The 25,170-nt window shown below is 39.8% G+C and overlaps 1 protein-coding gene across 1 annotated transcript in view; it reads right to left on the bottom strand.

Annotated features, from left to right (window-relative positions):
- LOC309415057 (proprotein convertase subtilisin/kexin type 5-like) overlaps positions 1 to 25,170 on the bottom strand; it is a gene marked incomplete at both ends in the record, with an annotated part of 280,059 nt that overhangs the window by 119,935 nt on the left and 134,954 nt on the right. Inside the window, one exon of the mRNA XM_082012448.1 lies at positions 22,314 to 22,526. Coding sequence (XP_081868574.1) covers positions 22,314 to 22,526 — 213 coding nt within the window. The remainder of the gene's footprint in view (positions 1 to 22,313; positions 22,527 to 25,170) is intronic.

Below are 25,170 nucleotides of genomic sequence, written 5' to 3'. Positions count from 1 at the left end.
AGCAATACTGAAGTGTTATCAGAAGAAAACAGGCTCAAAGATCCTTTTTATTAAAATAGTCTCTCCTGTGGGTATCAAAAGCAAAAGCTCATGAACAAAAGGAGAAATTTCTGAGGCCATGAATTCTGTTGAGGTATCCATGCTCTCAGAAAAATGCATCAATTCATCAAAACTGTGTGTCTAAAGGTTCTGTACAAAGAAATGAACAATAAGCGTAACAAGTGTGTGTGTGTATATATATAATGTAATGATGCATGTTTCAGAGAATGTCTACAAATGAAATCCTGTGGTTTTATATTGGCATTCCCATTTTTACTATTAGGAAAACAACGAAGTCAAGAAAGAATTTCCTAGTGCTGCAACTAACATATGCACAATACATATACAATGTACAAAATCTATTACTACTTATAAAACACAATTATTATCTTACATTGTTGAAAGGGCAAGATGTTGCTAGTACAATTAAATTTTTTGGCTATTTCTGAAACAACTTCTTTATTAAGAAAAAGAATGACAAAATAATTAATCATGGCAAAAAGAAGGAAATATATTCTATTGTTGTAGGATGTGATACCTTCAAAATGTTGAAGTGTGAAAATATTTTATGTGCACTTAAAAAAGTAACGTATTGAGCAACCACAAACAAAAATGCATTAACACAATAATTATTGGGATATATCAGTGGAACATTTCAACATGCATCCTTGCATATTTATTTTATTCTTCACTAGAACAGCTTAAACAGCTCCAAGATACTCCCCATAGAGCTATAATTAGTGCTTAAAGTTCAACCAAAAGAAACACTGGCTGAAACCTGAGATGTGATCCTGTTGAATGCTGGAATAAATTTATCATTTTCCTAAACAAAATAGAGCCAGCTACAGGGCTGCATGAATCACAGTTCTGGTTTAGGCTATCTCTCCATATTATCATTACTATTGTTATTGTTGCTGATGTTGTTACTGGGATAAAGCAAGCTGTATATTGTATAGATCTGTGACAAAACAATAGCTAGGTTTTCCAAAATTTATGTTACATAAGAGTCTCTAGTTAATGATAAGTGAAATTGTCTCTGCTCGCAAAGCCAAAATAAGCAGGCACTGTACAAAAGATATCTGCATCGGGACTGGATAATGAACAGATTTCACCTCCCTACTTTATGGAGAGGATACAGGCAGTTCTTATTACCTTTATATTGCCATCTGATTAAACTCTCCAGAAAGGAATCTATGTCTATCAGATCCACAGAACTATAGTTTCAGTAGTTATATCCCACTCTTCCTTATAGAACTCTTCTGGTTTTCAGCTGTCTATTGAACTTTTGGGGGATTTTCTGCATATCTAGCTCTTTTTGGTAGAAGAGCAGAAAATAAGACTGCTTTGCTGCTAGCTCTGCAGACTGAGGACTGCAGTAATCCCTTTGTTCAGTTGCTATCCCATAGTATTTGTCTGGGAAGAAACAACCCACTTAGACTGTGTGCAAAATCATTGCCCTCAATGTTTTGTGCCTTAAATTTCTGTAAAATTCTATGTACAGAAAACTCTTGAGGCCAAACTTCCAGCAATGCAACTTTAAGAAATCTACTTTTCTTCCCACATGATGCATAGGAATGCATAGATTCTGCTGTTGTTCAAGTCCTTACAATTCTATGAGGAAAGGGAATAAGTGATTTCCCCATGCAAAGTAACCAGATTTATGTTTGTGGTGAGTTGACCCTGGCTGGATGCTAGGTGCCAATCAAAGCCCCTCTATCACTCCCCCTCCTCAGCTGGACAGGGGAGAGGAAAATGTAACAAAAAGCTTGTGGGTCGAGTTAAGGACAGGGAGAGGTCACTCACCAATTACTGTCATGGGCAAAACAGATTCGACCTGTGGAAATTAGTTTAATTTATTACCAATCAAATCAGAGTAGGGCAATGAGAACTAAAATCAAATCTTAAAACACCTTCCACCCACCCCTCCCTTCTTCCTGGGCTCAACTTCACTCTGGATTTTCTCTACCTCCTGCCCCCGAGCAGCACAGGGGGACGGGTAATGAGGGTTGCAGTCAGTTCATCACACGTTGTTTCTGCCATCCTTCCTCCTCAGGGGGAGGACTCCTCACACTCTGCCCTGCTCCAGCGTGGGGTCCCTTCCCATGGGAAACAGTTCTTCACAAATTGCTCCAGCCTGAGTCCCTTCTATGGGGTACAGTCTTTCAGGAACAGACTGCTCCAGCATGAGTCCCCCATGGGGTCACAAGTCCTGCCAGCAAACCTGCTCCAACATGGACTCCTCTCTCCACGGGTCCACAGGTGCTGCCAGGAGCTTGCTCCAGTGTGGACTTCCCACGGGGTCACAGCCTCCTTCAGGGCACATCCACCTGCTCTGGCGTGTGGTCCTCCACAGGCTGCAGGTGGATATCTGCTCCATTGTTAACCTCCATGGGCTGCAGGAGGACAACCCGCCGTACCATGGTCTTCACCACGAGCTGCAGAGGAGTCTCTGCTCCGGTGCCTGGAGCACCTCCTCCCCCTCCTTCTTCACTGACCTTGGTGTCTGCATAGTCATTTCTTTCACATATTCTCACTCCTCTCTTTCTGACTGCAGTTCCACAGGTTTTTTTCCCCTTCTTAAATATGTTTTGACAGAGACGCTACCACCGTCGCTGATTGGCTCAGCCTTGGCCAGCAGCAGGTCCATCTTGGAACTGGGCTGTCATTGGCTCTATTGGACATAAGGGAAGCTTCTAGCAGCTTCTTGCAGAAGCCACCCCTGTAGTCCCCCCCACCAAAACCTTGCCACACAAACCCAAAACAGTGTTTCAAAAAATGCACTCTCTGAAATGCATATACTTTAAGTGTATGGAAAGAGGCACATTGTGCCAAAGTTGCTTTTCAGTATTGGCATTCCATCTTAAGACTACCCCGCATGAAGAATGGTGTGGGGTTTTTATTTTCAAATATATCACCTGTTTCAAGTTAGGTACCTAAAACCAGAGGTCCCTTTTGACAACTGGTCCAACAGCAGTAATGCTATTCTGGCTTGTTACAGCAGTTTCCATATAGGAGTGAGAGATAGGATGAGGTAACTAAACAGATTCTGTTTCCAGTACACTTTGTGACATTGTAAGGAAACAGGACGTTTTGAAGAATATTTTCCTGTAACTCTCATTCCAAGTTTTCCTTCCTTTTGGATTTGTATATTCTACTGAATGTAATTTAAGAACATTTCTGGTACAGAATTTCATTTTCTGAAATTTCTTTTTTTGTACTATATCTTGACCATCTGTGAAAAACCTCACTTTCCACACAAAGTAAAGAAGAGGAAATTTAACAATAGCTTTGTTTATATAGTTTATATATTTCAAAAAGAAAATAATGTGCATAGTATCATAGTTCATCCAGGTATCACTGAGCCTAAACTCGACTGTTTCATTTACTGGAAGACAGTATCCCTAATTTTGCTTTGGCTGAATACTGAAAGTTGCTAACTACATGTAAATGGAAGATCAAATAATTATTGTTAGCTTAATGTTAAGGTTGCCACATACCCTGATTTTTGCTTGGTAGTCTCAGTTTGGAGAAAACTAGATCACATCAGGTATAAACTGTACTTGCAAAAGGCATTCTGAGATACATATCAGCCAAATGCAAGGTAATAGACCAGGAAACGAAGACTGTAGGTAACACATACAGGAGACTGGACGACCTGTTGTAAAACAGTGACTCTGAAAGGGAGTTTAGGGTCATGACAGATAAACAATTGGCAATGAGCTTCCATAAAATTTAGTTTGATCCTTGGATCTGTGTATTGGGTCTGGCTGAGATGGAGTTAATTTTCCCCATAGTAGCCCTCATACTGCTGTGCTTTGTATTGGTAGCTAGAAAGGTGTTGATAACACACCAGTGTTTTGGCTACCACTGAGCAGTGCTCACACAGCTTCAAGGCTGTCTCTCCAACATTCCCCGCCCCCCCACCAGTAGGCTGGGGGTGGGCAAGATCTTGGGAGGGGACATAGCCAGGACAGCTGACCCAAACTGGCCCCCCACATCTTGCTGAGGGGGGGAGTGATAGAGTGGCTTGGTGGCACCTGGTGTCCAACCAAGGTCAACTCACCACAGTCTGTAAGCTAGGTGAATATGAATATGTGCAGGGAATAGGGAAACAGTACTACCCCTGCATAGAGAAGTTCATGCCCTATTCTGGTAGCCACACTTGAAAAACTGATGCTTGGAACCAGAAAGTATTTCGAGAAAGAACTACAGGAAGAACTGTGGTTTGGAAATTGTGACTAATAGAAAGAGACTGAATATAGAAAACATTATTCTTCAAGGCTTTATAACAGATTTTGAAGGACACAGTAAGAGACATCAAAGTTAATGGAAACAGGTTAAAATGCAACATTTAGACTGACAGATAAGTCTGTTAAGTTCTTCTCTGACAACTTATTTTATACAGAGAAATGCATTTAATACAGTCTATCTGGTTTCTGCAAAACATTTACTGATCCCTCAAAGAAATCAGTAACAAAACAGAAGGACATTAAGATTAATATAACAGCAAGATGGAGGTGAAAATAACTGCACTGGAGATGATATGGTGTGCTGGTTTTGGCTGGGATAGAGTTAACTTTCTTCATAGAAGCCAGTATGAGGCTATGTTTTGGAGTTGGGATGAAAACAGCATTGATAACACATTGATGTTTTAGTTATTGCTGAGCAGTGCTTACATAGAATCAAGGCCTTTTCTGCTTCTCACACCACCCCACCAGTGAGTAGGCTGGGGGTGCACAAGAAGTTAGGAGGGGACACAGAGGGGACAGCTGACCACAACTGACCAAAGGGGTATTCCATACCATATGATATCACACTCAGCAATAAAGGCTGGGGAAAGAAGGAGGAAGCGGGGGCATTCAGAGTGATAGCCTGTCCTGGTTTCAGCCAGGGTAGAGTTAATTTTCTTCATAGAAGCCAGTGTGAGGCTATGTTTTGGATTTGGGATTAAAATAATGTTGATAACGTGCTGATGTTTTGAATTGTTGCTAAGTAGTCAAACACAGTCCAGCTTCTCGTGCTGGCCTGCTAGCAAGAAGGCTGGGGGTGCACGGGAAGCTGGGAGGGGACACAGCCAGGACAGCTGACCCAGGCTGACCAAAAAGATATTCCATACCATATGACGTTATGCTCAGCATATAAAGCTGGGACGAAGAAGGAAGGACTGGAGGGACATTCGGAATTATGGCATCTGTCTTCCCAAGAAAACATTACGCGTGATGGAGCCCTGCTTCCCTGGAGGTGGCTGAACACCTGCCTACCGATGGGGAATAGTGAATGAGTTCCTTGGTTTGCTCTGCTTGCATGCGTGACTTTTGCTTTGCTTATTAAACTGTCTTTATCTCAAATCATGAGTTTCTTCACTTTTACTCTTCCGATTCTCTCCCCCATCCCACCTTGGGGGAGTGAGTGAGCGGCTGTGAGGTGCTTAGTTTCTGGCTGGCGTTAAACCATGACATGTGGGCTGTGCTGAAAGAACTACTGGGCTTGAGCAAGTTATGAGTAAAGTATTTTAAGGATGAGCCATGGAAACAGAGTTATGTGGTTTCAACATAAAAAGCAAGGACATACTAAAGATGAATTTACTATTTGTGATAATCTGCATTCAAGAAAATAATTCAGTCTGGCAGGCGTGGAGAAAAGCACCACTATGATGACTAAGGAGATGGAGAGTCAAGTTTTTAAGAAGTGACTAATGAGCATGGCTTGTTTAGCAAAGCAAAATGAAGGCTGAGAGGGGATGGGATTGTGTTCTATAAATGTCACAAGCAAAAATGGAGGAGAGAAGCTGTATAAGCTAAAGCTCAAATGGGCAGAAACTGCACATGAGTAAATCTGGCTATAAGTTTCATGAAAGTCTAATCAATAGATTAGTGATGGCTGTGAAACAGTCTCACAACAGAAACAGGGCGGGGGAACGATTTAACTGGTTCTAAAATAGAAATTGCTAATTGTATTTACAGGATGTGATGCCTGTGATAGAAAAGAACTGTACTGAATGACTTACAAGGTGATTTCCTGTCTTATGGTCCTATGTTCCAATTTAATTTATCCAAGAGAGCATTTGGCCAAAATATGTATTTACTTACATGAGATTTCTAACACCATCAGATTCATCATAAATTTAGCAGAAAAGGAATTTTACAATGAAAAGGAAACTAACAAATTGAGATGAGCAATAAGGTATATATCTTTAATAATGAAGGTAGTTAGCAGCTTGCACAGTTGTGGACAGGTTCTCTCTGGGTATTTCAGTCAAGACTGCCTCTTCCCAAGAGATGTAGAATAAACAAAATAATAGATGAATCTAGAAAAGAGGGAGATTAATGCAGTTATAATTGGATGAAATTTCCTGGTCTGGCTTATGGTGAAGCCTAGGACTAGATAATAATTCTTAGAACTACTAAAAGTATTTCAAGCCACTGGTAGTGTCTCATGATGTCAGAAGGAAGAGTTACAATATTAAAAATCAAAGAACCTAACTTTGTTAATTATGGTACACAGTCAATCCCCACCTGTAAAACTGAGTCTCCCAAAGTTTAAGTCAATATGTTGGAGTAAATACAGCACTACATAACCAGATATTGCATCATAGAAGATATGCAATATGTGTAACAGATAAATGCCAGGACCTAACATCAGGGTACATCAGCATACTGGAAGTCATGTTTTCTGAGTCCTTCCCCCAAGTAGTTTTTTTCAAGAAGTTTTTAGCTAACTAGAACTGTGCATGAACTCTGGTGCATGCAAAACTTATCCATGTATGATCTGAGATATGCATACACACAAATATGTGTTCATTCAGTCTCAAACTACAGCTGTACAAGATGAACATACACAATACACAGTTTTAAAAATCTGGTCTTAACCTCTACGCACCACAATATTTCAGTGTATAAAATGATAGACATTTGGAAATTATTTTGGGACATTTGACTGGAAGTCTCTTTACAGTAATTTCTGACTTCAATTTTTATAGTGCAATCCTCCAGCAAAGCAGAACAGAATAATTTCTTTTCTGTAGGTAATTGTGGTGGGTTGACCTTGGCTGGCCACCAGATGCCCACCAAGCTGCTCTATCACTCCCCCTCCTCAACAGGACAGGGGGAGAAAATATGATAGAAAAGCTCATGGGTCGAGATAAGGACAGGGAGATCACTCAGAAATTACTGTCATGGGCAAAACGGACTTGACTTGGGGGAGATTAATTTATTGCCAATTAATTGTAACAGAGTAGGATAGTGAGAAATCAGAACAAAACTAAAAATACCTTTCCCTCACCCCTGCCTTCTTCCCAGGCTCAACTTCACTCCTGGCTCGTCTACCTGCTCCCCCCAGGCAGCACAGGGGGATGGGGAACGGGAGTTGCAGTCAGTTCATAACACTTCATCTCTGCCGCTCCTTCCTCCTCACGCTCTTTCCCTGCTCCAGCGTGGGGTCCCTCCCACAGGAGACAGTCATTCGTGAACTTCTCCAGTGTGGGTCCTTCCCACAGGCTGGGCTGCTCCTACATGTGTTCCTCTCCAAGGGTCACAGTTTCTTCCAGGAGCCTTCTCATGTGTGGGCTCTCCATAGGCTGCAGCTTCTTTCAGGGCACATCCACCTGTTCTGGTGTGGGGTCCTCCATGGGCTGCAGGGTGGATATCTGTGCCACCGTGGACCTCCACAAGCTGCAGGAGCACAACCTGCTTCACCATGGTCTTCACCACGAGCTGCAGGGGAATCTGTGCTCCAGTGCCTGGAGTACTTCCTCCCCCTCCTTCTTCACTGTCCTTGATGTCTGCATAGTTGTTCCTCTCACATATTCTCATTCCTCTTTCTCACAGCTGCTGTTGTGCAGCGTTTTTTTACCCTTTCTTAAATATGTTATCAGAGGTGCCATCAGTATCACTGATTGGCTCAGCTTTGGGCAGTGGCAGCTCAATCTTGGAGCCAGCTGGCACTGGCTCTATCGGACATAGGGGAAGCTTCTGGCATCTTCTCACAGAAGCCACCCCTGTCGCCCTCCCACTCCCAAAATCTTGCCATGTAAACCCAATACAAATGAGTATAGCATGTAAAATGTGAGGCAATCATCTTAAAATCGAGTGGTGCCTTAATTTTTTTTTCTTTTTTGAATCAAGGAAAGGCTTTTGTGTTCTTCCTTTTGTCCCAGATTCAGCAAAGTTTTATTACAGTTTGGTCACAAACATATGTTGCAATGCTAAGCCTATTTATTCTTGAACACAGGGTGCTATGTGGCGTCATATATCCAATCTTATCTTGAATATGTTACTTTTGGACATACTGCCCTTTGTTTTATTTTTTCAAGCAAGTTCTGTGTGATTATAATGGAATTGTTTTTGAGATTATTAGATCTACAAATTATAATATATTTATATGTAAAACACAGGCTTCCAGGATTTTTCATCCTTATAACAACAGCATATCAAAAAAATAGAAATTGTTTACTAGTAAAAGTCTTCAAGTATGCAAATTTAATAGAATTAAACAAAATACCCTAAAGATGACAGAAAAACATTGTACTTGAGACAGGTTTAAAAATTCCTTTAGTCTTCCTTTGCCCTGATCCTGGGTAGAATTTTAATGCAAATTTAATTCTGGTGTACATTTTCATTTCATAAATTCAATTATTATTCGGTATCCTTTCTCGAAATAGATTTGTGTATTTCAATTTATGGCATGTTCTGTCTCTGTGGGACTCTATGTAAAAAAATGTATAGTCATTTATCTTTTCTATTTTGTGCTGGATCTGGAAGGAGTAATCATATTAGCTCAGGATATTTAAATATAATAGTAGTTCTAAAACACTCTGCAAGAGATATTAATTGGAATAAAAAGAGCTAAAGTTAAACTAGGCATTTTTTTCAAGGATCCCAGTTTCACATCACACTGACTAAGAAACTGTGGCTCTTGCATCCATTTCATTTTTACTTCATTAATTTAATAAAAAAAAATTCAGTTTAATTATACTTTAATTATTATTCATCACCACCTCTAATTTTCCAATATAAAAAGCCAAACATACTTTCCCTTTCAGAACCATTTACAAAATCTTGACTGCACTTTTTTCTGTCCTGCTTTTTAAAAAATTAATATCCAGTTGTGCCTGCATATGCAGAATAAATGAAGAACATCAGTCTTGAACCTTTTTATAGATCTGAAAGAAGGTCTTGTCAAACTTTTCTGCACCAATGTTGCTTTAATTCACAGGTACTAGATGTAATAGTTATTGTTCAGTTCAATATTTCTAAAAAAGGAAGGTCAAGGCCTGTACACAGCATAATATGCATTTTTTTCCTCCTATTATTATCTGTGCAATCACTGTGACTGCTTGGGGAAATCGGTGTTTGGCAGGGTATTTATCCAGTCTTTACCTTGGACAATGATCTGATTTTTGGCACAGAGATAATTTGCCTTTTCTTCTCCTGTTTGCTTCATCTTTTAAAATTCAACATCTTATGACAGTGTAAAGAAAAATTGAAATGATACCTTTATCTGAAAACTGAAAGGCATGCTTTATTGAAGAGAACACGGAAAACAGATTCGTCTTAAAATTATTTTTGGCCTGCAAACTAAGCCTCTAAGTAAGGTGATGACTGAGGCATAAATATAAAGCCTTTCAGTATATATCACATTTTAAAGAATGAAAATTAAAGAAGTATTAACCTTAACCATTTTATTTTTCTTATTAATATGATTTTCAAAACTATCAGAGTTTTATATAAGTTTTGAAAAGAACTTTTATTTCCTTAGCAGAAGTGAAAAAGCTCTCACAGTCAGAGCTAGACATTTCCAAATACGTGGAAATATGTAAATCTATTCAACCCTGTATGGGCCACTTTGGGCAGAACAAGAGAAGGTTGATAAGATGTAATAAAAGTTCAACCATTAAAAAAAAATAAATTACTTGTGTCAGGAAATATAGCAAGATATTTTTCTGCCATGTTCTCAGAAAAAAGACCTGCTCAGAAGTGTAAAATAAAATACTATGTTTCCATTATATACTGGCGCCTATGAAAACATAGGACAATGTAGTAGTACAATGAAGTTTATTTGTGGTCTGTAGGATATTCTCTCATATTACAGCTATAATAATAATGGAATAATAATGCTTGTAGGTAGATTCTTGCCTATGGAAAATTAATCTATATTCTTGATTTATACCAGATTTATCCAGAGTTTGACATTTTGATGAGAAAATGGCTGAGTTCTTCAGATACAGAAAAATGGGCTAAACTTTTCATGATTGTCTAATCCACATGAAATAAAATATTTAAACTGAAACATACATATGTTTAAATATAAAACTTATTTTGTTCAGTCGCCCTTGTGTCCTGCAGTTCCAGTAGTCTCTTCAACACTTTATTGTTTTTTCTTCTGTGTGATCAATGTCAAGAGCAGAATAGAACAGAATAGAATAGTTCCTCTTGGAAGGGACCTAAAACGATTGTCTAGTCCAACTGCCTGACCACTTCAGGGCTGACCAAAGGTCAAAGCATATTAAGGGCATTGTCCAAATGCCTTTTAAACACTGACAGGCATGGGGCATCGACCACCTCTCTAGGAAGCCTGTTCCAGTGTTTGACCACCCTGTCGGTAAAGAAATTTTTCCTAATATCAAGTCTGAACCTCCCCTGGTGCGGCTTTGAACCATTCCCATGTGTCCTATCACTGGATACCAGGGAGAAGAGATCAGCACTTCCCTCTCCACTTCCCCTCCTCAGGAAGCTGTAGGGAGCAATAAGGTCGCCCCTCAGCCTCCTTCTCTCCAAACTAGACAAACCCAGAGTCCTTAGCCACTACTCATAGGACATGCCTTCCAGCCCCTTCACCAGCTTTGTTGCCCTCCTCTGGATGCATTCAAGTACCTTAACATCCTTTTTAAATTGAGTAGTACGCTGTAGTGGGGTGCTAAGGTGTGCTGATATTCCAGCTGAAAGAAGTAGTAACAATGCATGGGAAGCAATAATGGAGATGCATTCAGCCTTCTTGCAAACTAGTTATATTGCTCTATGAACAACTATTCTAATAATGATTATTAAATACAGCAGAGGTCTCGGGGGGCAGAATCAAAGTCCCTAAATCTGTTTAACTGCTAAGCCCCTGGAATTTCTCACAGGATAAAGTACATGCTTGAGTATTTTGTTATGCTAGGCTTAACATGTTACATACTGTACAACAAGCAAAAGTGTAAGTCTGCAGCTTCATTCAGTGTAGAATGGTCATCATATGACCAAATGAAAGGAAGGCAGTTGTCCATTGCTGCATGGTTGGTAAAGCATTCACAATACTGAATTTTATGAGACATATTTTTAACGTTACATAGCATAAGATGCACACAATCCTTTTCATTAGTTTAGCATTTCAATAATTGCTCTTCATAACACACCTGTCACATTGCGGAGGGCAGGGGGGAGAGTAAGCAATTTATGCAACTTTACCAAGGACACAAAAACAAAACAGTGACACAGCTGTGACTAGTACTGAAGAATTCACAACTCCTAGGCTTGTGCTGCAATATGATGGTTACGGTGATAGTATTAATTTTATGTTGTATTTATTTACAACTTATAGTCAAGTATACTGTAAATCACCTGAAATACTGAACTGTCCATACAGACTGTCAGCTTGACCAGATGCTCTTGTAACTTCTTCTATTATCCCTCTATACCCTGTTTCCTGTTATGACCACTTTTTATGGTATATCTTAAATTAATATAATCTCTCGATGGCAGACACTGTCTCTTACACAAGACACAAGTCTTCCAGGCTCAATGTTAGTTAGTTTGCTACCATCAGTCTTGACACACCAGGTTAAAATTCCTATTGACTTAAATAATAGCTGCACTTTCCAATTTTTCTGCACAGTGTTACTATGTTCCAGTATTAACCCAATAGTTTCATCCTCTTCAAATAAATGTTTTGTACTAATCTTCTCTTTTCTGATCCTAGAGCCACTCACCATTGAACTAAGAAGTCTGCTGCATTCAAAATAATGCTCAAACCTTCAAGTGCGGAGCTTTAAAATGCTTTCCATCCAATCCTATATACTGGAAAGAGGTGTGAGCACTGGAAGACCAGGAATTCCCTGATCTATTTAACATGCAGGAGGGTGAAAGGGAGAACTAAAAATTGGCCTCTGACATCAAATTTCCTCTAATTTCCTCATGTCCTTCTGTGGTCTTATTTGTTTGACAGTTATTTATTAAAGAAAATTGAAAAGGTCGTCTTTTTTATATAGGGATGTTTGGGATTTTGTGTATTGTACTATTGAAGCTCTCTGGACTATATCACACAGAAACTGCAGTTGTAAAAACTGTTAGAGAAATGCATATGTAAGTTATAAAAAGGGTGAATGTTCCCTGAGATTAGACATACACTCTAAAAGAAACATGAGTGCAGATTTTTTTTAGCTCCCAGTTTCCTATCAAATGCACCAAATTTCCATTAAGAAAATAAGTAAAAATGAACAACAAAAGGAAGGAAGGATGAAGGAAAAAGTCAAAGGCTTTTGTTTTATAATTTCATAACAATTTAGAATTGATAATTTGGCACTGCTGTGCAAAGTACAATTTTTCAGTCAGTTTTTCTTGCAGAATTACATTATTATGTCAGGGAAGTTTTAAAGGACACTGAGGATGATATATTCAAATTGACAATGAAGAAAATTATCTGATACTTAAGGAAGGATTGAACATCTAGTTGCTATAGAATGGAAATGCATTTTTCATTTTACACAAATGAAACTTTTCTTCTTTCCTTAAGAATATGACTCTTCCCCATGCAGTGCACTTGTACATAATGGGCACATGTACCCTTACACCCGCACACAAGAGCAGATCCAGGATATGCACTTTGATGCCAACCTACCATTCTGATGCCATTCTCAAAGGCCTGACGTGCTAGAGAAGCAGGTCCATCCACAGTCTTACCGTCATCATCAGGCCCCCAGCTGGCACTGTAGATGTGGATATGTTGGGGATTAAGGCTCAGAGACTTTGCTTCTATCATGTCTGTCACATCTCCATCCAGCATCCGTACACCTTCAGAACAAAAGACACAAAGAACAGGACAACCAAACTCAAAGTGCTTTTTTTCCCCTCAGAGAAAATTGTTGTGTAGGACATTGGACTGAATGATCATAAAGATCTCTACTGTAAAAAAAAAAAAATCTGTTTGGATATGTGATGGAAAAGAAGTTAGTCAAGGTCTTTTAAATGATAGTAGAGGAAATTGGTTGATGAGAAGCTCAACATGACCCGGCAAAGTGTGCTTGCAGCCCAGAAAGCCAACCTTATCACGAGCTGTATCAAAAGAAGCATGACCAGCAGGTCAAGGGAGGTGATTCTGCCCCTCTACTCCGCTCTGGTGAGACACTGGTGAGTACTGCATTCAGCTCTGGAGCTCTCAGCACAGGAAAGACATGGACCTGTTGGAGTGGTTCCAGAGGAGGGCCACAAAAATGATCAGAGGGCTGGAGCACATCTCCTATGAGGACAGGCTGAGAGAGTTGGGGTTGTTGTTCAGCCTGGAGAAGACTCCGGGGAGATCTTATTGCAGCATTCCAGAACCTGTGTTGAAGGTATGCAAGGAATTAAGCTGGGGGTATTGCTTAGTCTCTGTGAGCAGTTAACAAGGCCAACCTTGAGGGAAGGAACAAGGTAATCACAAAAGGAACACAACTACTGAACCTTGAGTGAACTATCCTAATTAACATCTAATTAACATATAATTGGCATAATAGAAACCTGCCTCTGGGTGGGGAAAGCCCCTTACTTACAAAAGTCCCTTCCTCACTGAGCATGCGCAGTAAAAAAGAAGGCTGCTGTGACTTTAAGTGGAGACGAGGCTTGTGAGAATCAATAGGAACAATGGTGACTGAGACAACTTTTAAAAATACTGATAACTGTTGCTCGAAGTGTATAAATATTTTCCATGTGTTAACTTGGAAGGATGAGCCTTTGACAGAAAGGTGGAAAGGACCACACTTGGTACTCCTGATGACGAACACATTTGGATGTGTTTCCCTGATGAAAAAAAAAATGCTTCTATATGAAAAAATACAAATAGGGATTAATATTTTTGTCTGTCTTCAAGTTTAAAGAATTACCTACAAGTCAGTTTATCCACTGTATAGCCTTTGAACTGTAACAAGAAACTTTTATACTAAAGAAAACTTAAAAAAACCTTGAACCTTGAAATGTTTATATTTCTCACTTGAAGATATTATCTGCTTTGCTTTTTCCTTTTATACTGCAGCACTTAATTTGAAATATTCATAGCCCTAAGTGCGCTGACAGACATAAACACAAGATCTCTGTTGACAGATAAACACCGCATTTTTTCTTTGTTATATGAAATTGCAAAGAAGAAACAGGAGAAAGCCCTTGTGTACAGGTGGATTATGCAGTATAAGTATACATAGTAGCAAGGCGATTACAGAAAGTTATTAACAAATACCCTATGCATAACATTATTCAACCTGAAACTACAATTTTGTGAACATCTTCCATTGTGCAGAAGAGTCTTTTTAAAGGTACAATCGGAAATTTTTGTGTAAAAAAAATCCATTAATGTGGGTTTTGAAAAGTCAATGTGCCAGCCCTTGTAAAGTGAATGGCACCATAATGTTTTAAGAGCACTAGAATAAATAAGGTAGACTTAAAGCTGAAAACTGAGAATATCTTAAAGTTGTTTTTTAATGAACTGTAACATTTTGATTGAGTTTAAGATTGAATCGAGTATGGACTGCTGCGAGAGTGCCAATCAGAATACAATACTCCGATTTTATCAGTAAAAAAGCCCCGCTTGCAGGAATACCGTTTGGTCCAGGATTTCCATGCCATCAATCAAATTGTAGTTGATGTGCATCCTGTGGTGCCAAATCCATATACCTTGCTGACCACAATGAATGATTCTAACGCTTATTTCACTGTTTTAGACCTGAAAGACGCCTTCTTTTGCATCCTTTTAGAGGAAAACAGCCAGGAGATGTTTGAGTTCGAATGGGAGAGTTCTGCCACAGGATGAAAAACACAGCTGTGCTGGACTGTGCTTCCCCAAGGATTTAAGAGTAATCCTACATTGTTCGGTAATGTACTTGCCAAGGAACTGGAGCAATGGCAAGGTAGGAATTCATCAACTACCTTATTACAATATGTGGACGATATTTTATTGGGAGCAGATACTTTTGAACAATGTAAAGAAAGCACGATCAGTCTGCTTAACTTTCTAGGACTGGCAGGGTATAGGGTATCTCAGAATAAGGCCCAAATTGTGCAGAGAACTGTGAGATATTTGGGCTTTGAAATTTCCCAAAGAGAAAGAAGGTTAGGAACAGAACAGAAGGAGGCCATTTGTCAAATTGGTCCCCTGAGGTCCAAGAAAGAACTACGAGGATTTTGGGGAATGGCAGGCTGGTGTCATATCTGGGTACCCAATTTTGGACTTATGGCTAAGCCACTATATGAAGCAAACAAAGGCTCTGGAGAGGTATTAGAATGGACCCTGGAGTGTCGAAAGGGATTTGATGACATAAAGATAGCATTAATGAATGCTGTCCCATTCATAGTGTGGGACAATCACCAATTGATTCAAATTCACAGTGGGGCAATGAGAATTTCAGCCCCATTTCCAGTTGGACTAGAGGGCACACTCAGCCTGTTATTCAGGCTCCCTTGAGACAAGCGGTGGGACCGGAAGGATTGACGGTTTTTCTACATGTTCTGTTCACTACCTCTGACCTGTTAAATTGGAAACAATTTGTTGGTTTATATAGAGAAAATCCTGAAGGAATGCACCAACTTTTAGAGACTCTAACGCTGACTCACAGTCCTAGTTGGGGAGATGTACAAGCATTATTAAATACTTTCTTTACAGCAAAGGGAAAAAGAATGATAATAAAAAGCCAGGGAAGAAGGTGAGAAAAGAAATAGACAGGAGGACCCTGGGGATTATTTGCCTACTAGAAAAGATCCAGTGTGGGATCCTAACAGGGGGGAGGAAAGGCCCAGCTGAAGCAATACCAACAATTAGTATTATATGGGGTCTGGCACGGAGTACCGAAATCGAAAAATGTGTCCCCTCCCACCTTCCCGTGCACACCCCCCCCCCCGCCTCCTCACTGGCAGGCCAGCATGAGAAGCTGGACAGTCCTTGACTGCTTAGCAACAGCTGAAAACATCAGTATGTTATCAACATTCTTTTCATCCCAAATCCAAAACACAGCACTGTGCCGACTACTAGGAAGAAAATTAACTCTATACCAGCCAAAACCAGGACAGAGGTGAGACAGGGCCCCAATGAAAATCCATCAGCCTTTTACACGAGGTTATGTGAAGTAGCTAGAAAATGGATGGACTTGAATCCGGACGATGAGACAAATCAGAGGATGTTCAATATGTTGTTCATTGGGCAGCGCCTCAGGATACAAGGAGAAAGTCGAGGGGGCTGGGGGAATGTCGATTTCACAATTCATAGAAATAGCATATAAAGTGTATAACGACTGGGATGAGAGAGAAAGAAAAAGAAAAACAGAGCAGAATGAGGTTGCAAGCATCTTTGCTGGCAGCAGCATTAAATAGAAACAATGTCAAGGGAAAGGTAGAGGAAGAGGTGGACGCAGTGGTATAATGCAGGGAAGAGGCCCACAGAACTGAACCCCTGGTTCCAGTTAAGCTGGGGAACGAGACCATAGATTTTTTAATTGACAGTGTGGCCACTCGTTCGGTAATCACTAGTTGTAAAGGGCCCCTAAGCAAAACTACTATACTGATTGTTGGGACAACAGGAAAGAGAACATTGAGGTCATTTTTACCACCTATGGAATGTACAATTGGAAATACTAAACTAATTCATGAGTTTCTGTATAGGCCAGAATGCCCCCTTCCACTGCTAGGGCGGGACTTGTTATGTGGATTGAATGCACAAGTAACTTTTTCTGAGAACTCTCTACAGCTTCACATCCCACCTGAAATGGCATGGAAGGCACAAATCTGCCTACTGACAGACAAAACCCTGGAAAAGCCTGGAAACATCCTGGACACAATATTGAATGTAGTAATTCCTTTGGCATGGGCCTCAAAGAAACCAGGTAAAGTGAAAAATGTAACTTGGATTAAAATAGAACTAAAGCCAGAGGCAAAGCTGGTAAGGGTAAATCAGTACCCTATTAGATTGGAAGCATGCAAGGGTCTGAAGCCCTTGATAAATACTTTTATGCAATACAGACTGCTTAGAGAATGTCAATCTGAATTTAATACTCCTATTTTACCAGTAAAGAAGCCTCGTACTGAAGAATATAGACTAGTACAAGACTGGACATACACCCCACTGTACTGAACCCTTACACCTTACTAACTTCAGTACCTGAAACAAATGCCTATTTTCCTGGTTTGGACTTAAAAGATGCTTTCTTTTGTATCCCAGCGGATGAACAAAGCCAAACAATCTTTGCCTTCGAATGGGAAAACCCCACGATGGGAAGAAAGGTGCAGTTGTGTTGGACTGTGCTCCCCCAAGGATTTAAAAACAGCCCTACTCTGTTTGGTAACGTATTGGCAAAAGACTTAGAGCAAGTTTCTCACTAGGGTGAGAATGATAATGTAACTCTGTTACAATGCGTAGCGGAAAAGGGAGAATCAATTGGTGGAAATACCAAAATATTTGAGAGAGACATAAGAATGATGGGTAACCCTGAATCAGCAAGTTCTTACTACAGCCAAAATGATGGAAGCTCTCCTCAAGAAACTACATGAAGAAACTCACGGGGGAGATGATGTTAAGATGAGCAGTGTTAAGAGATATGCTATGAGGCCAAAAATGCAATCAAGTGCAGACCTAATAATAAGAAGGTATAAGACCTGCTGTGCAAACAACCCTAAGATTCAAAGCAAGCTACCAATGGGTGAAGCAAAAAGAGGAATAGTCCCCGGGGAGCACTGGCAAATAGATTTCTCTGAGTTACCAAAGTGTGGGCAATATAAATATCTACTTGTTTTAGTAGACACATTCTCTGGGTGGCCCAAAGCTTTCCCTTGCCGCAACAATTGAGCTAGGGAGGTCATTAAAATTTTACTAAAAAGGGCTTATCCTCTGACAATGGACCTCATTTGATTTTAGAAATAATCCAAGGAGTGTCAAGATTCCTCCAATTGAAATGGGATCTACATACCCCTTGGAGACCACAGCCTAGTGGGAAGGTAGAAAGAATGAATCAGAGCCTTAAAACACAAATTTCCAAATTGTGTCAAGAAACCCAGCTTAAATGAGTAGATATCCTATCAGTTGCCCTGATGAGGATTAGGATTACTCCCCAAGTGAGAGAAGGGATAAGACCCTTTGAAATATTATATGGAAAACCATTTCCCATCAATGAGGTGGGTAGCTGGAGTGATCAGATACACATTAAAGGTGAAGGAATTTTGAAAGATTATTTGTTATCTCTCTCGTGGGTATTATCCTCTTTGCACAGGTATCTCAACCAGCGGGCTCCGCTTCCTTTGGACTCTCCGGTAGATAACTTCAAGCCCAGAGATCTGGTTTACATTCGGACCTGGAAGGATGAACCACTAAAAGAAAAGTGGAAGAGATCAGCTCCTGGATCCACTACATGAGAGTGAAGGGAGCTCCACCAGAGGAACAGTGGACATCTGTACCAACGGGTGCGCTAAAACTAAGACTTTCTAAAATCTCTATGGGCTACTGAACTGTTTATAGTTATAATATGGTTTATGGTAACACTGATCTTTTCAAACTAAATCACAGGGCACCTACAGGAAAGCTGGAGAGGGACTTTTTACAAGGGCATGTAGTGATAGGACAAGGGGTAATGGCTTTAAACTGAAAGAAGGTAAATTTAGATTAGTTATAAGGAAGAAATTCTTCACTTATGAGGGTGGTGAGACAGTGGAACAGGTTGCCCAAAGCAGCTGTGTATGCCCTGTCCCTGGAAGTGTTCAAGCCCAGGCTGGATGGGGCTTTGAGCAACCTGGTCTAGTGGAAGGTGTCCCTGACCATGGCAGGGGGGTTGGAACTAGATGATCTTTAAGGTGCCTTCCAACCCAAACCATTCTATGATTCTATGGAATGATAGAACTCTTTGCACATGGCCCCAAATTTTTAGCTACAAGCTCTCAACCTGTTCATCGCTGTTTTTCAAAGACAGCTCTGTGCAGTCAATCCATTTTTTTACATAGAGGGCAACCCTCCCACCTCTCCTTCCTTGCGTGTCCCTTCTGAACATTTTATAGCCATTGATTGCAATGTTCCAGTCATGTGATTCATCCCAGCAAGTTTCGGTGATAGTGGTTAGATCACAGTTTTCTAGCTGCACAGTGGCTTCCAACTCCTCTTATTTGTTACCCATACTGCATGCATTGGTATATAGGCACTTCAGTTGGGCTACTGACTGTGTCACCTTTTTAGAGTAATACGTCCTAACTCCTTTGAAGCTTTTCACAGGTGTTTCCTTGTTGGTTCCTAATACATCAGCAGCCACGGCTCTTCTCTGTTTCTCAAAACTCCATCCCCTCCCCCCACGGAGTCTAGTTTAAAGCTCTCCTTATAAGTCTGGCCATCTTGTTGGCAAAGACCCTCTTGTCCCACTTGGTCAGGTGAATCTCATCAGCTCCCAAAAGACTTGGTTTCTCAAAGGTAGATCCATGATCATAGAAGCCAATAAATTTAATCACAGAAGTGAGGACCGCTAGGAAATGGAGTAATTTCTTTTCTTTGCTGTTATTTACCAGGGAGAACAACAAACATGCCAGGAGAGAGAAAGAGATAAGGTTTCTGTGGAGAGAAACAAGTAAAGAACAGAAAAATTACTGGAAAAAACGTACTTCAGAACAAGTTGAAAATAAAAATTAGAGCATATGAAAATAAGAAAGGTTCCAAGAAGGTTTGACCAGCATCCCAGAATCCTGAAAGACAAAGCAGACTATTAAAAACAATAGCTGCAAGTATTTTTAACAGAAAAGGAGGTATCTACTATGGACCAGAAAGAAACTAATATCAAACCCGTGCATAAGATGACAACATTTGGAGAAAAAAAACGAACAACTAAATTTTCTGATCAAGAAGAAATTAAGATCTTCAAGTTACACACCAGAATAAATAAGCTTGGAAGAAGACCATGATCAATAAATCTGATTAATCCTAATAGAAGACTGTAAAAGGATAAAAGGAATTGTATATTGGCATATTAAATGCACTCAATTTGCAAAAGCAGATATACTATAGCATACAAATACTAATGGTATCAATAGATTATCAAACAGAATTAATAACAATTTCTGACTTCCCAGCCAAAATGAGAACATAATGGAAAACGGATGCAGATTGTTTAGGAATGAGATGAAAAACAGTACAGGAAAGATGAGGTTAACCTTGCTTACAAAATATGAGCTACCAGGAACAGGCAGCAAGATGAATGATACTGGATCCAAATAAACCTGAGAAAATAGAGAGGTAGGCAGGAAAACTGCTTTTAAAATCATGTATGTAAAGTATGAAAACTGAGACTTGGAGTAAAAAAGAAAGGAAAGGAGGATATTTTCTGAAGCCTACTGACAGGCTGCAAGAAATTGGTCAAGTATTGCTGGTAGTAGCAATAGGATCTTTGAAAGCATCACTTAGAGCTGGCAGCAATTTGGTGAGCGGAAAAACCTAATATGATTTAGGCATATCTGCATTGCATCAGACAGCAACATGCAGAGATACCCACGTTGGCTTCAAATTATTAGCTTTGGGACTGTGATGGTATGGTGATACCAACTTAATAACATACCTGGGCAAACTAAACTTGTCCAAATATGAATTTTTTTCTAAAGCAGTTAGAAGCAAAACCCTTACCATCAGCTCAAAAAGCAGAACTGATCGCTTTAATCCGAGCCCTGGAATTATCAAATGAAAAGTGGGTTATACAGATTCAAAATATGCTTTTGCAGTAGTGCATGCCCATGGAGCAATTTGGAGAGAAAGAGGACTATTAACCTCACAGGGGACTCCTATAAAATACAGTTCTGAAATTATGAGATTGTTGGCCATTTCCTCTCATCCTATCACTTGTTACTTGGGAGAAGACACCAACACCCATCTCACCACAACCTCCTTTCAGGTAGTTGTAGAGAGCGATAAGGTCTCCCCTCAGTGTCCTCTTCTCCAGACTAAACAACCCCAGTTCCCTCAGCCACTCCTCATAAGACTTGTGCTCCAGACCCCTCACCAGTTTCGTTGCCCTTCTCTGGACACATTGCAGCACCTCAGCATCCTTCTTGTAGTGAGGGGCCCAAAACTGAACACAGTATTCGAGGTGCGGCCTCACCAGTGCCGAGTACAGCGGCACAATCACTTCCCTACTCCTGCCAGCCACACTATTTCTGATACGGGGCAGGATGCTGTTGGCCTTCTTGGCCCCCTGGGCACACTGCTGGCTCATGTTCAGCCGGCTGTCAGCACCCCACGAATGGGGTCACACCTTCCCGGTAACGCTCCCAGCCTGTCGGAACCAGGGCGGCTCACCAGCCCCGTCACTGGCCAGCTCCTTCCTCCTCAGCTTTGACAATGATTCTTCCAGTCTAACGCAGAAAGAGCTTATTCTAGGTCAGCAGAGTCAGCCCAGTCGGTCCACAAAGGACTGAACTGTCAAACAGGATGGTACTGTGTCCACAGCAACAATTCTGGGATAAAACAAACAGATCTAGCGTCCAAACCTAACCGCCTTTTTGTTCCTCATAACTGGCTATGGGTCTTATGCAGAACCCCTGTAAAAGGTAAGAGGCAGCAAATAAATCTGGACACCTTCAAGAGCTGAGGTCCGGATGCTACCAGCATCCCCTCTCCCCCCACAGCTCTTCCACTGGCTGCAGACGGGCAAATGGTGTTAGCAGGGGAAGGGTTTCCAAGGGGCATTTTTCAAAGCTTTAATTGCACATGTTAATGAAGAACCATTTCATTAGCCTGAGCATATGACACTAAAGTCTGTTTTGTATCAAGAGGTGATTTATAGAGTGATGGCTTTTAAGTTATCTGAAGGCATTCAAAAGCTCCAGCAGAAACTCTCCCCAACTCTGGGCTGGCCCCGAGGATGGGGGACGGTTGGTGATACCAACTTAATAACACACCTGGGCAAACTAAACTTGTCCAAATATGAATTTTTTTCTAAAGCAGTCCATTCATTAGTGTAAATAAGCAATCTCTCTTTCCCTCCCCCAAAAGGTACTATACAAAATACAAACCCAGCTGCATAGAAATAATAAAAAACCCCATACTATTTTCCTGTCGTAGGATTCCCCGCTGCTGTATGTTGTAGCTAGCGTGGATGCACATTCTTCCAGATACCATGGCTTCTTCCCACTTTCAGCTGTGCTGCTTATGGAAATAGTGTAGATGCTATTGGTGTAGCCATCACAGGAGCAATGGTCTCGACTCCTTCCACCATTTCCAGATGCCCAAACAAAGACTGAACCTAAACCTCTTCGTCCCTGTTTGAAAATGACACAAAAGATTTAATTAACAGTTGTTCTTATTCCCCTAACCTAAGTAAATAAATAATTCTTCCCAAAAAAAAGACATTTGATGAGACAGAGACAATAAAACAAAAGAGCTCACTGAGAAGCATCTGAAATAAAAACGGATCTAGTAAAGTTCAGAGTCTGATATCAAAAAAATCAGAAAATGAGTGGGATGAACACAGCTTTAGAAACAACTTTTATGCAGCTTCTCTTTGTTGCTCAGCCTCTATGCTGTCCAGCCTTACCAAGAAAGAGGTGCTGAAAACTCAGAGCAGGCATTAAAACATCATACTGAAAGAGGAAAAGAAGTAGCATATTTGCAACTAAAATCCTTTGTAATGCATGGTACCTTTTGTTTATTAGGGATCTCTCAGCTGTTTCTTGGATTCCCTAGTGGTACTAGGTATTGTTTGGGCAGCATTATATACCATGAACCACAGTGTCATGGTTTCATAGATATTATAAATTACAGAATATCTGATGTGGGATGTGACCACTGGAGGTCATGTAGTCCAACCCATCTAGCAAATTATAAACGCTAAATGCACAACACAATATATAAGCAAAAATGGACAAAAAGAATAAGTTCCTTATAAATCTATTATCATTAAACACTAAAGTGTCAATTCAGCAAGATATTTTAAATATATGAATAGTTGAGCAAGTTACTTAAGCATATTCATAATTTCAAATGAGGACTTACAATATGTAACCTCACCTTGATATTTTCTTAATACACCAAAGTTAAGTAGTGTCCAAATGAATCAAAACATATTTTTGGTGGTGCTAGTACTCTTAAATAGGTATTGATATGAAAACTGAAGTTGATCAGCAACCTATATTACTGATATATGGGAATTGGGAATTGCAATTGGGGTTTTCTTAATTTATATTTACACATTTCACGCAAATAAAATAAATTCTGATTTGTGCAACTTCATAGTCTGCATTAATTATCAACACTCACTATCTGGAAGCACTTTACCATTCAGATAGAAAGATTCACCAAAGGACTAACCTTGTCTTTGATTATGCCAAATTACATCACCTTTTCTTGTACGACATTCTCTCATAAGAATGGAACATCCCCCTAAGTAACAATTAAGCTAACAGTCTCATTTATACCTCATTTGTTTGCAGCTTATCGTGTAATACCTACCTGGTCCCTGTAAGTGGTAGACCCCCTCCTGAAAGTGTTAAGTTAATGTCATAAGGCATAAAACACCACTTTCTGTGCATGAATTAATTGCTTGGACATGTGGGGTGTTTGTTTGGTTCTAAACAGAATGCGTTTGTCTACCACAAATGACATAAAGACAGATGTTGGATATCTAGCTGGTCATCTAGATAAACCCCAGATGCACAGAGAGGTTTTATTAGTGCATGTTGTGCTGAGCATAGCAGAACCTACATCAATATAAGACAAAAAACCTCACATTTCACAATCCAAGCTTGAATTCTCAAACACTGATGAATATAATTTTGTGAGTTTCATAAAAGTATAGTACCTGGAGAGACTCTTCATTCCAGCAAAATAAGTTAAATATCAAATTCTCCTGGCTAGTGTTTACATACGGTTATGTCTCTAAAATACAACTTCTCATTAAAAAAAAAATTCAATCAGAGAAAAAAATCACAGTGTGCCAAGTTAAATGTATTATGAAATCTACATTTTCCAGACAAGATCAGGCTAAACATCCAAGAAGTGTAACTATTTTAACTTCTTTTTCTTCCTTTGGTTGTTCTTATCTACTATGCTGATAAAATGATACAAAATAATAAACATTTTTGTTGTTTTAAAAGACAGGCTTTATGAAGTGTTTTATTCCTATCTTGCAGTTCTCCTTCCCCAAATTATGAACTCTTGCCAAATCAAAATCCCCTTTTGGTTTGGGGTTCCTGTTCTGCACAAAACATAGTCCTGCTGAATACATGCCCCTGGATGTTAGAAATTCTGCAATGCAATATTTAAAAATAATAAGCACCAATGTACATAGTAATAATAATGAAAGGTCTTTAAAAATAACTAGCACTTATTTACACCCAAACTGACCTTTACATACTAAGGTTTTTTTGTAAATAATTGATTAATATTTTTTTCAAAATTAATGTCTTCTGCAAATATATAAAGTATCATCTCTGTTGTTTCAATAAAAAATAAGTATCAGGTGCACCGACTAAAAGAAAACAAATTCTCTAATACATACAAAGAAAGAATTCCAGTTCCTCTGACACATTGCAATGCAACACGTTTACAAACTCAGGATTTCACAGAAAACAACAGCACTTCAGTCTAGAAAATGTGCTAAAGATCTTGTTCCTAAAAGCTATTTGGCAAAGAAAAAGGCATCCTTTGAAAGAAATTAAATAAGACCCCAAGGGTTCCATTTTGAAAGGAAAAAAAATGTTTCACGAGCAACTAAAACTTGCTATCAACCTAGTCAGAGCCCAATTTGGTAGCACATTTCTTGGGAAAAGCTACTGTGCTCAAAATACAGCTGAAGACCTTAAATGAAAAGTGTTTGGACTCAGGTCATTGGCAGAAAAGCCCCAGTGCTGAAACTGCACCTGTAAAAGCATGGCACAAGAGTCCTGGGACATTCATACTTTTTTC

This window comes from Phaethon aethereus (genome assembly GCF_964289735.1).
Source record: "Phaethon aethereus genome assembly, chromosome: W".
Taxonomy (NCBI): Eukaryota; Metazoa; Chordata; class Aves; order Phaethontiformes; family Phaethontidae; genus Phaethon; species Phaethon aethereus.
Note: the sequence above shows the minus strand (reverse complement) of the source record. Positions and strands in the feature narration are given on the sequence as shown.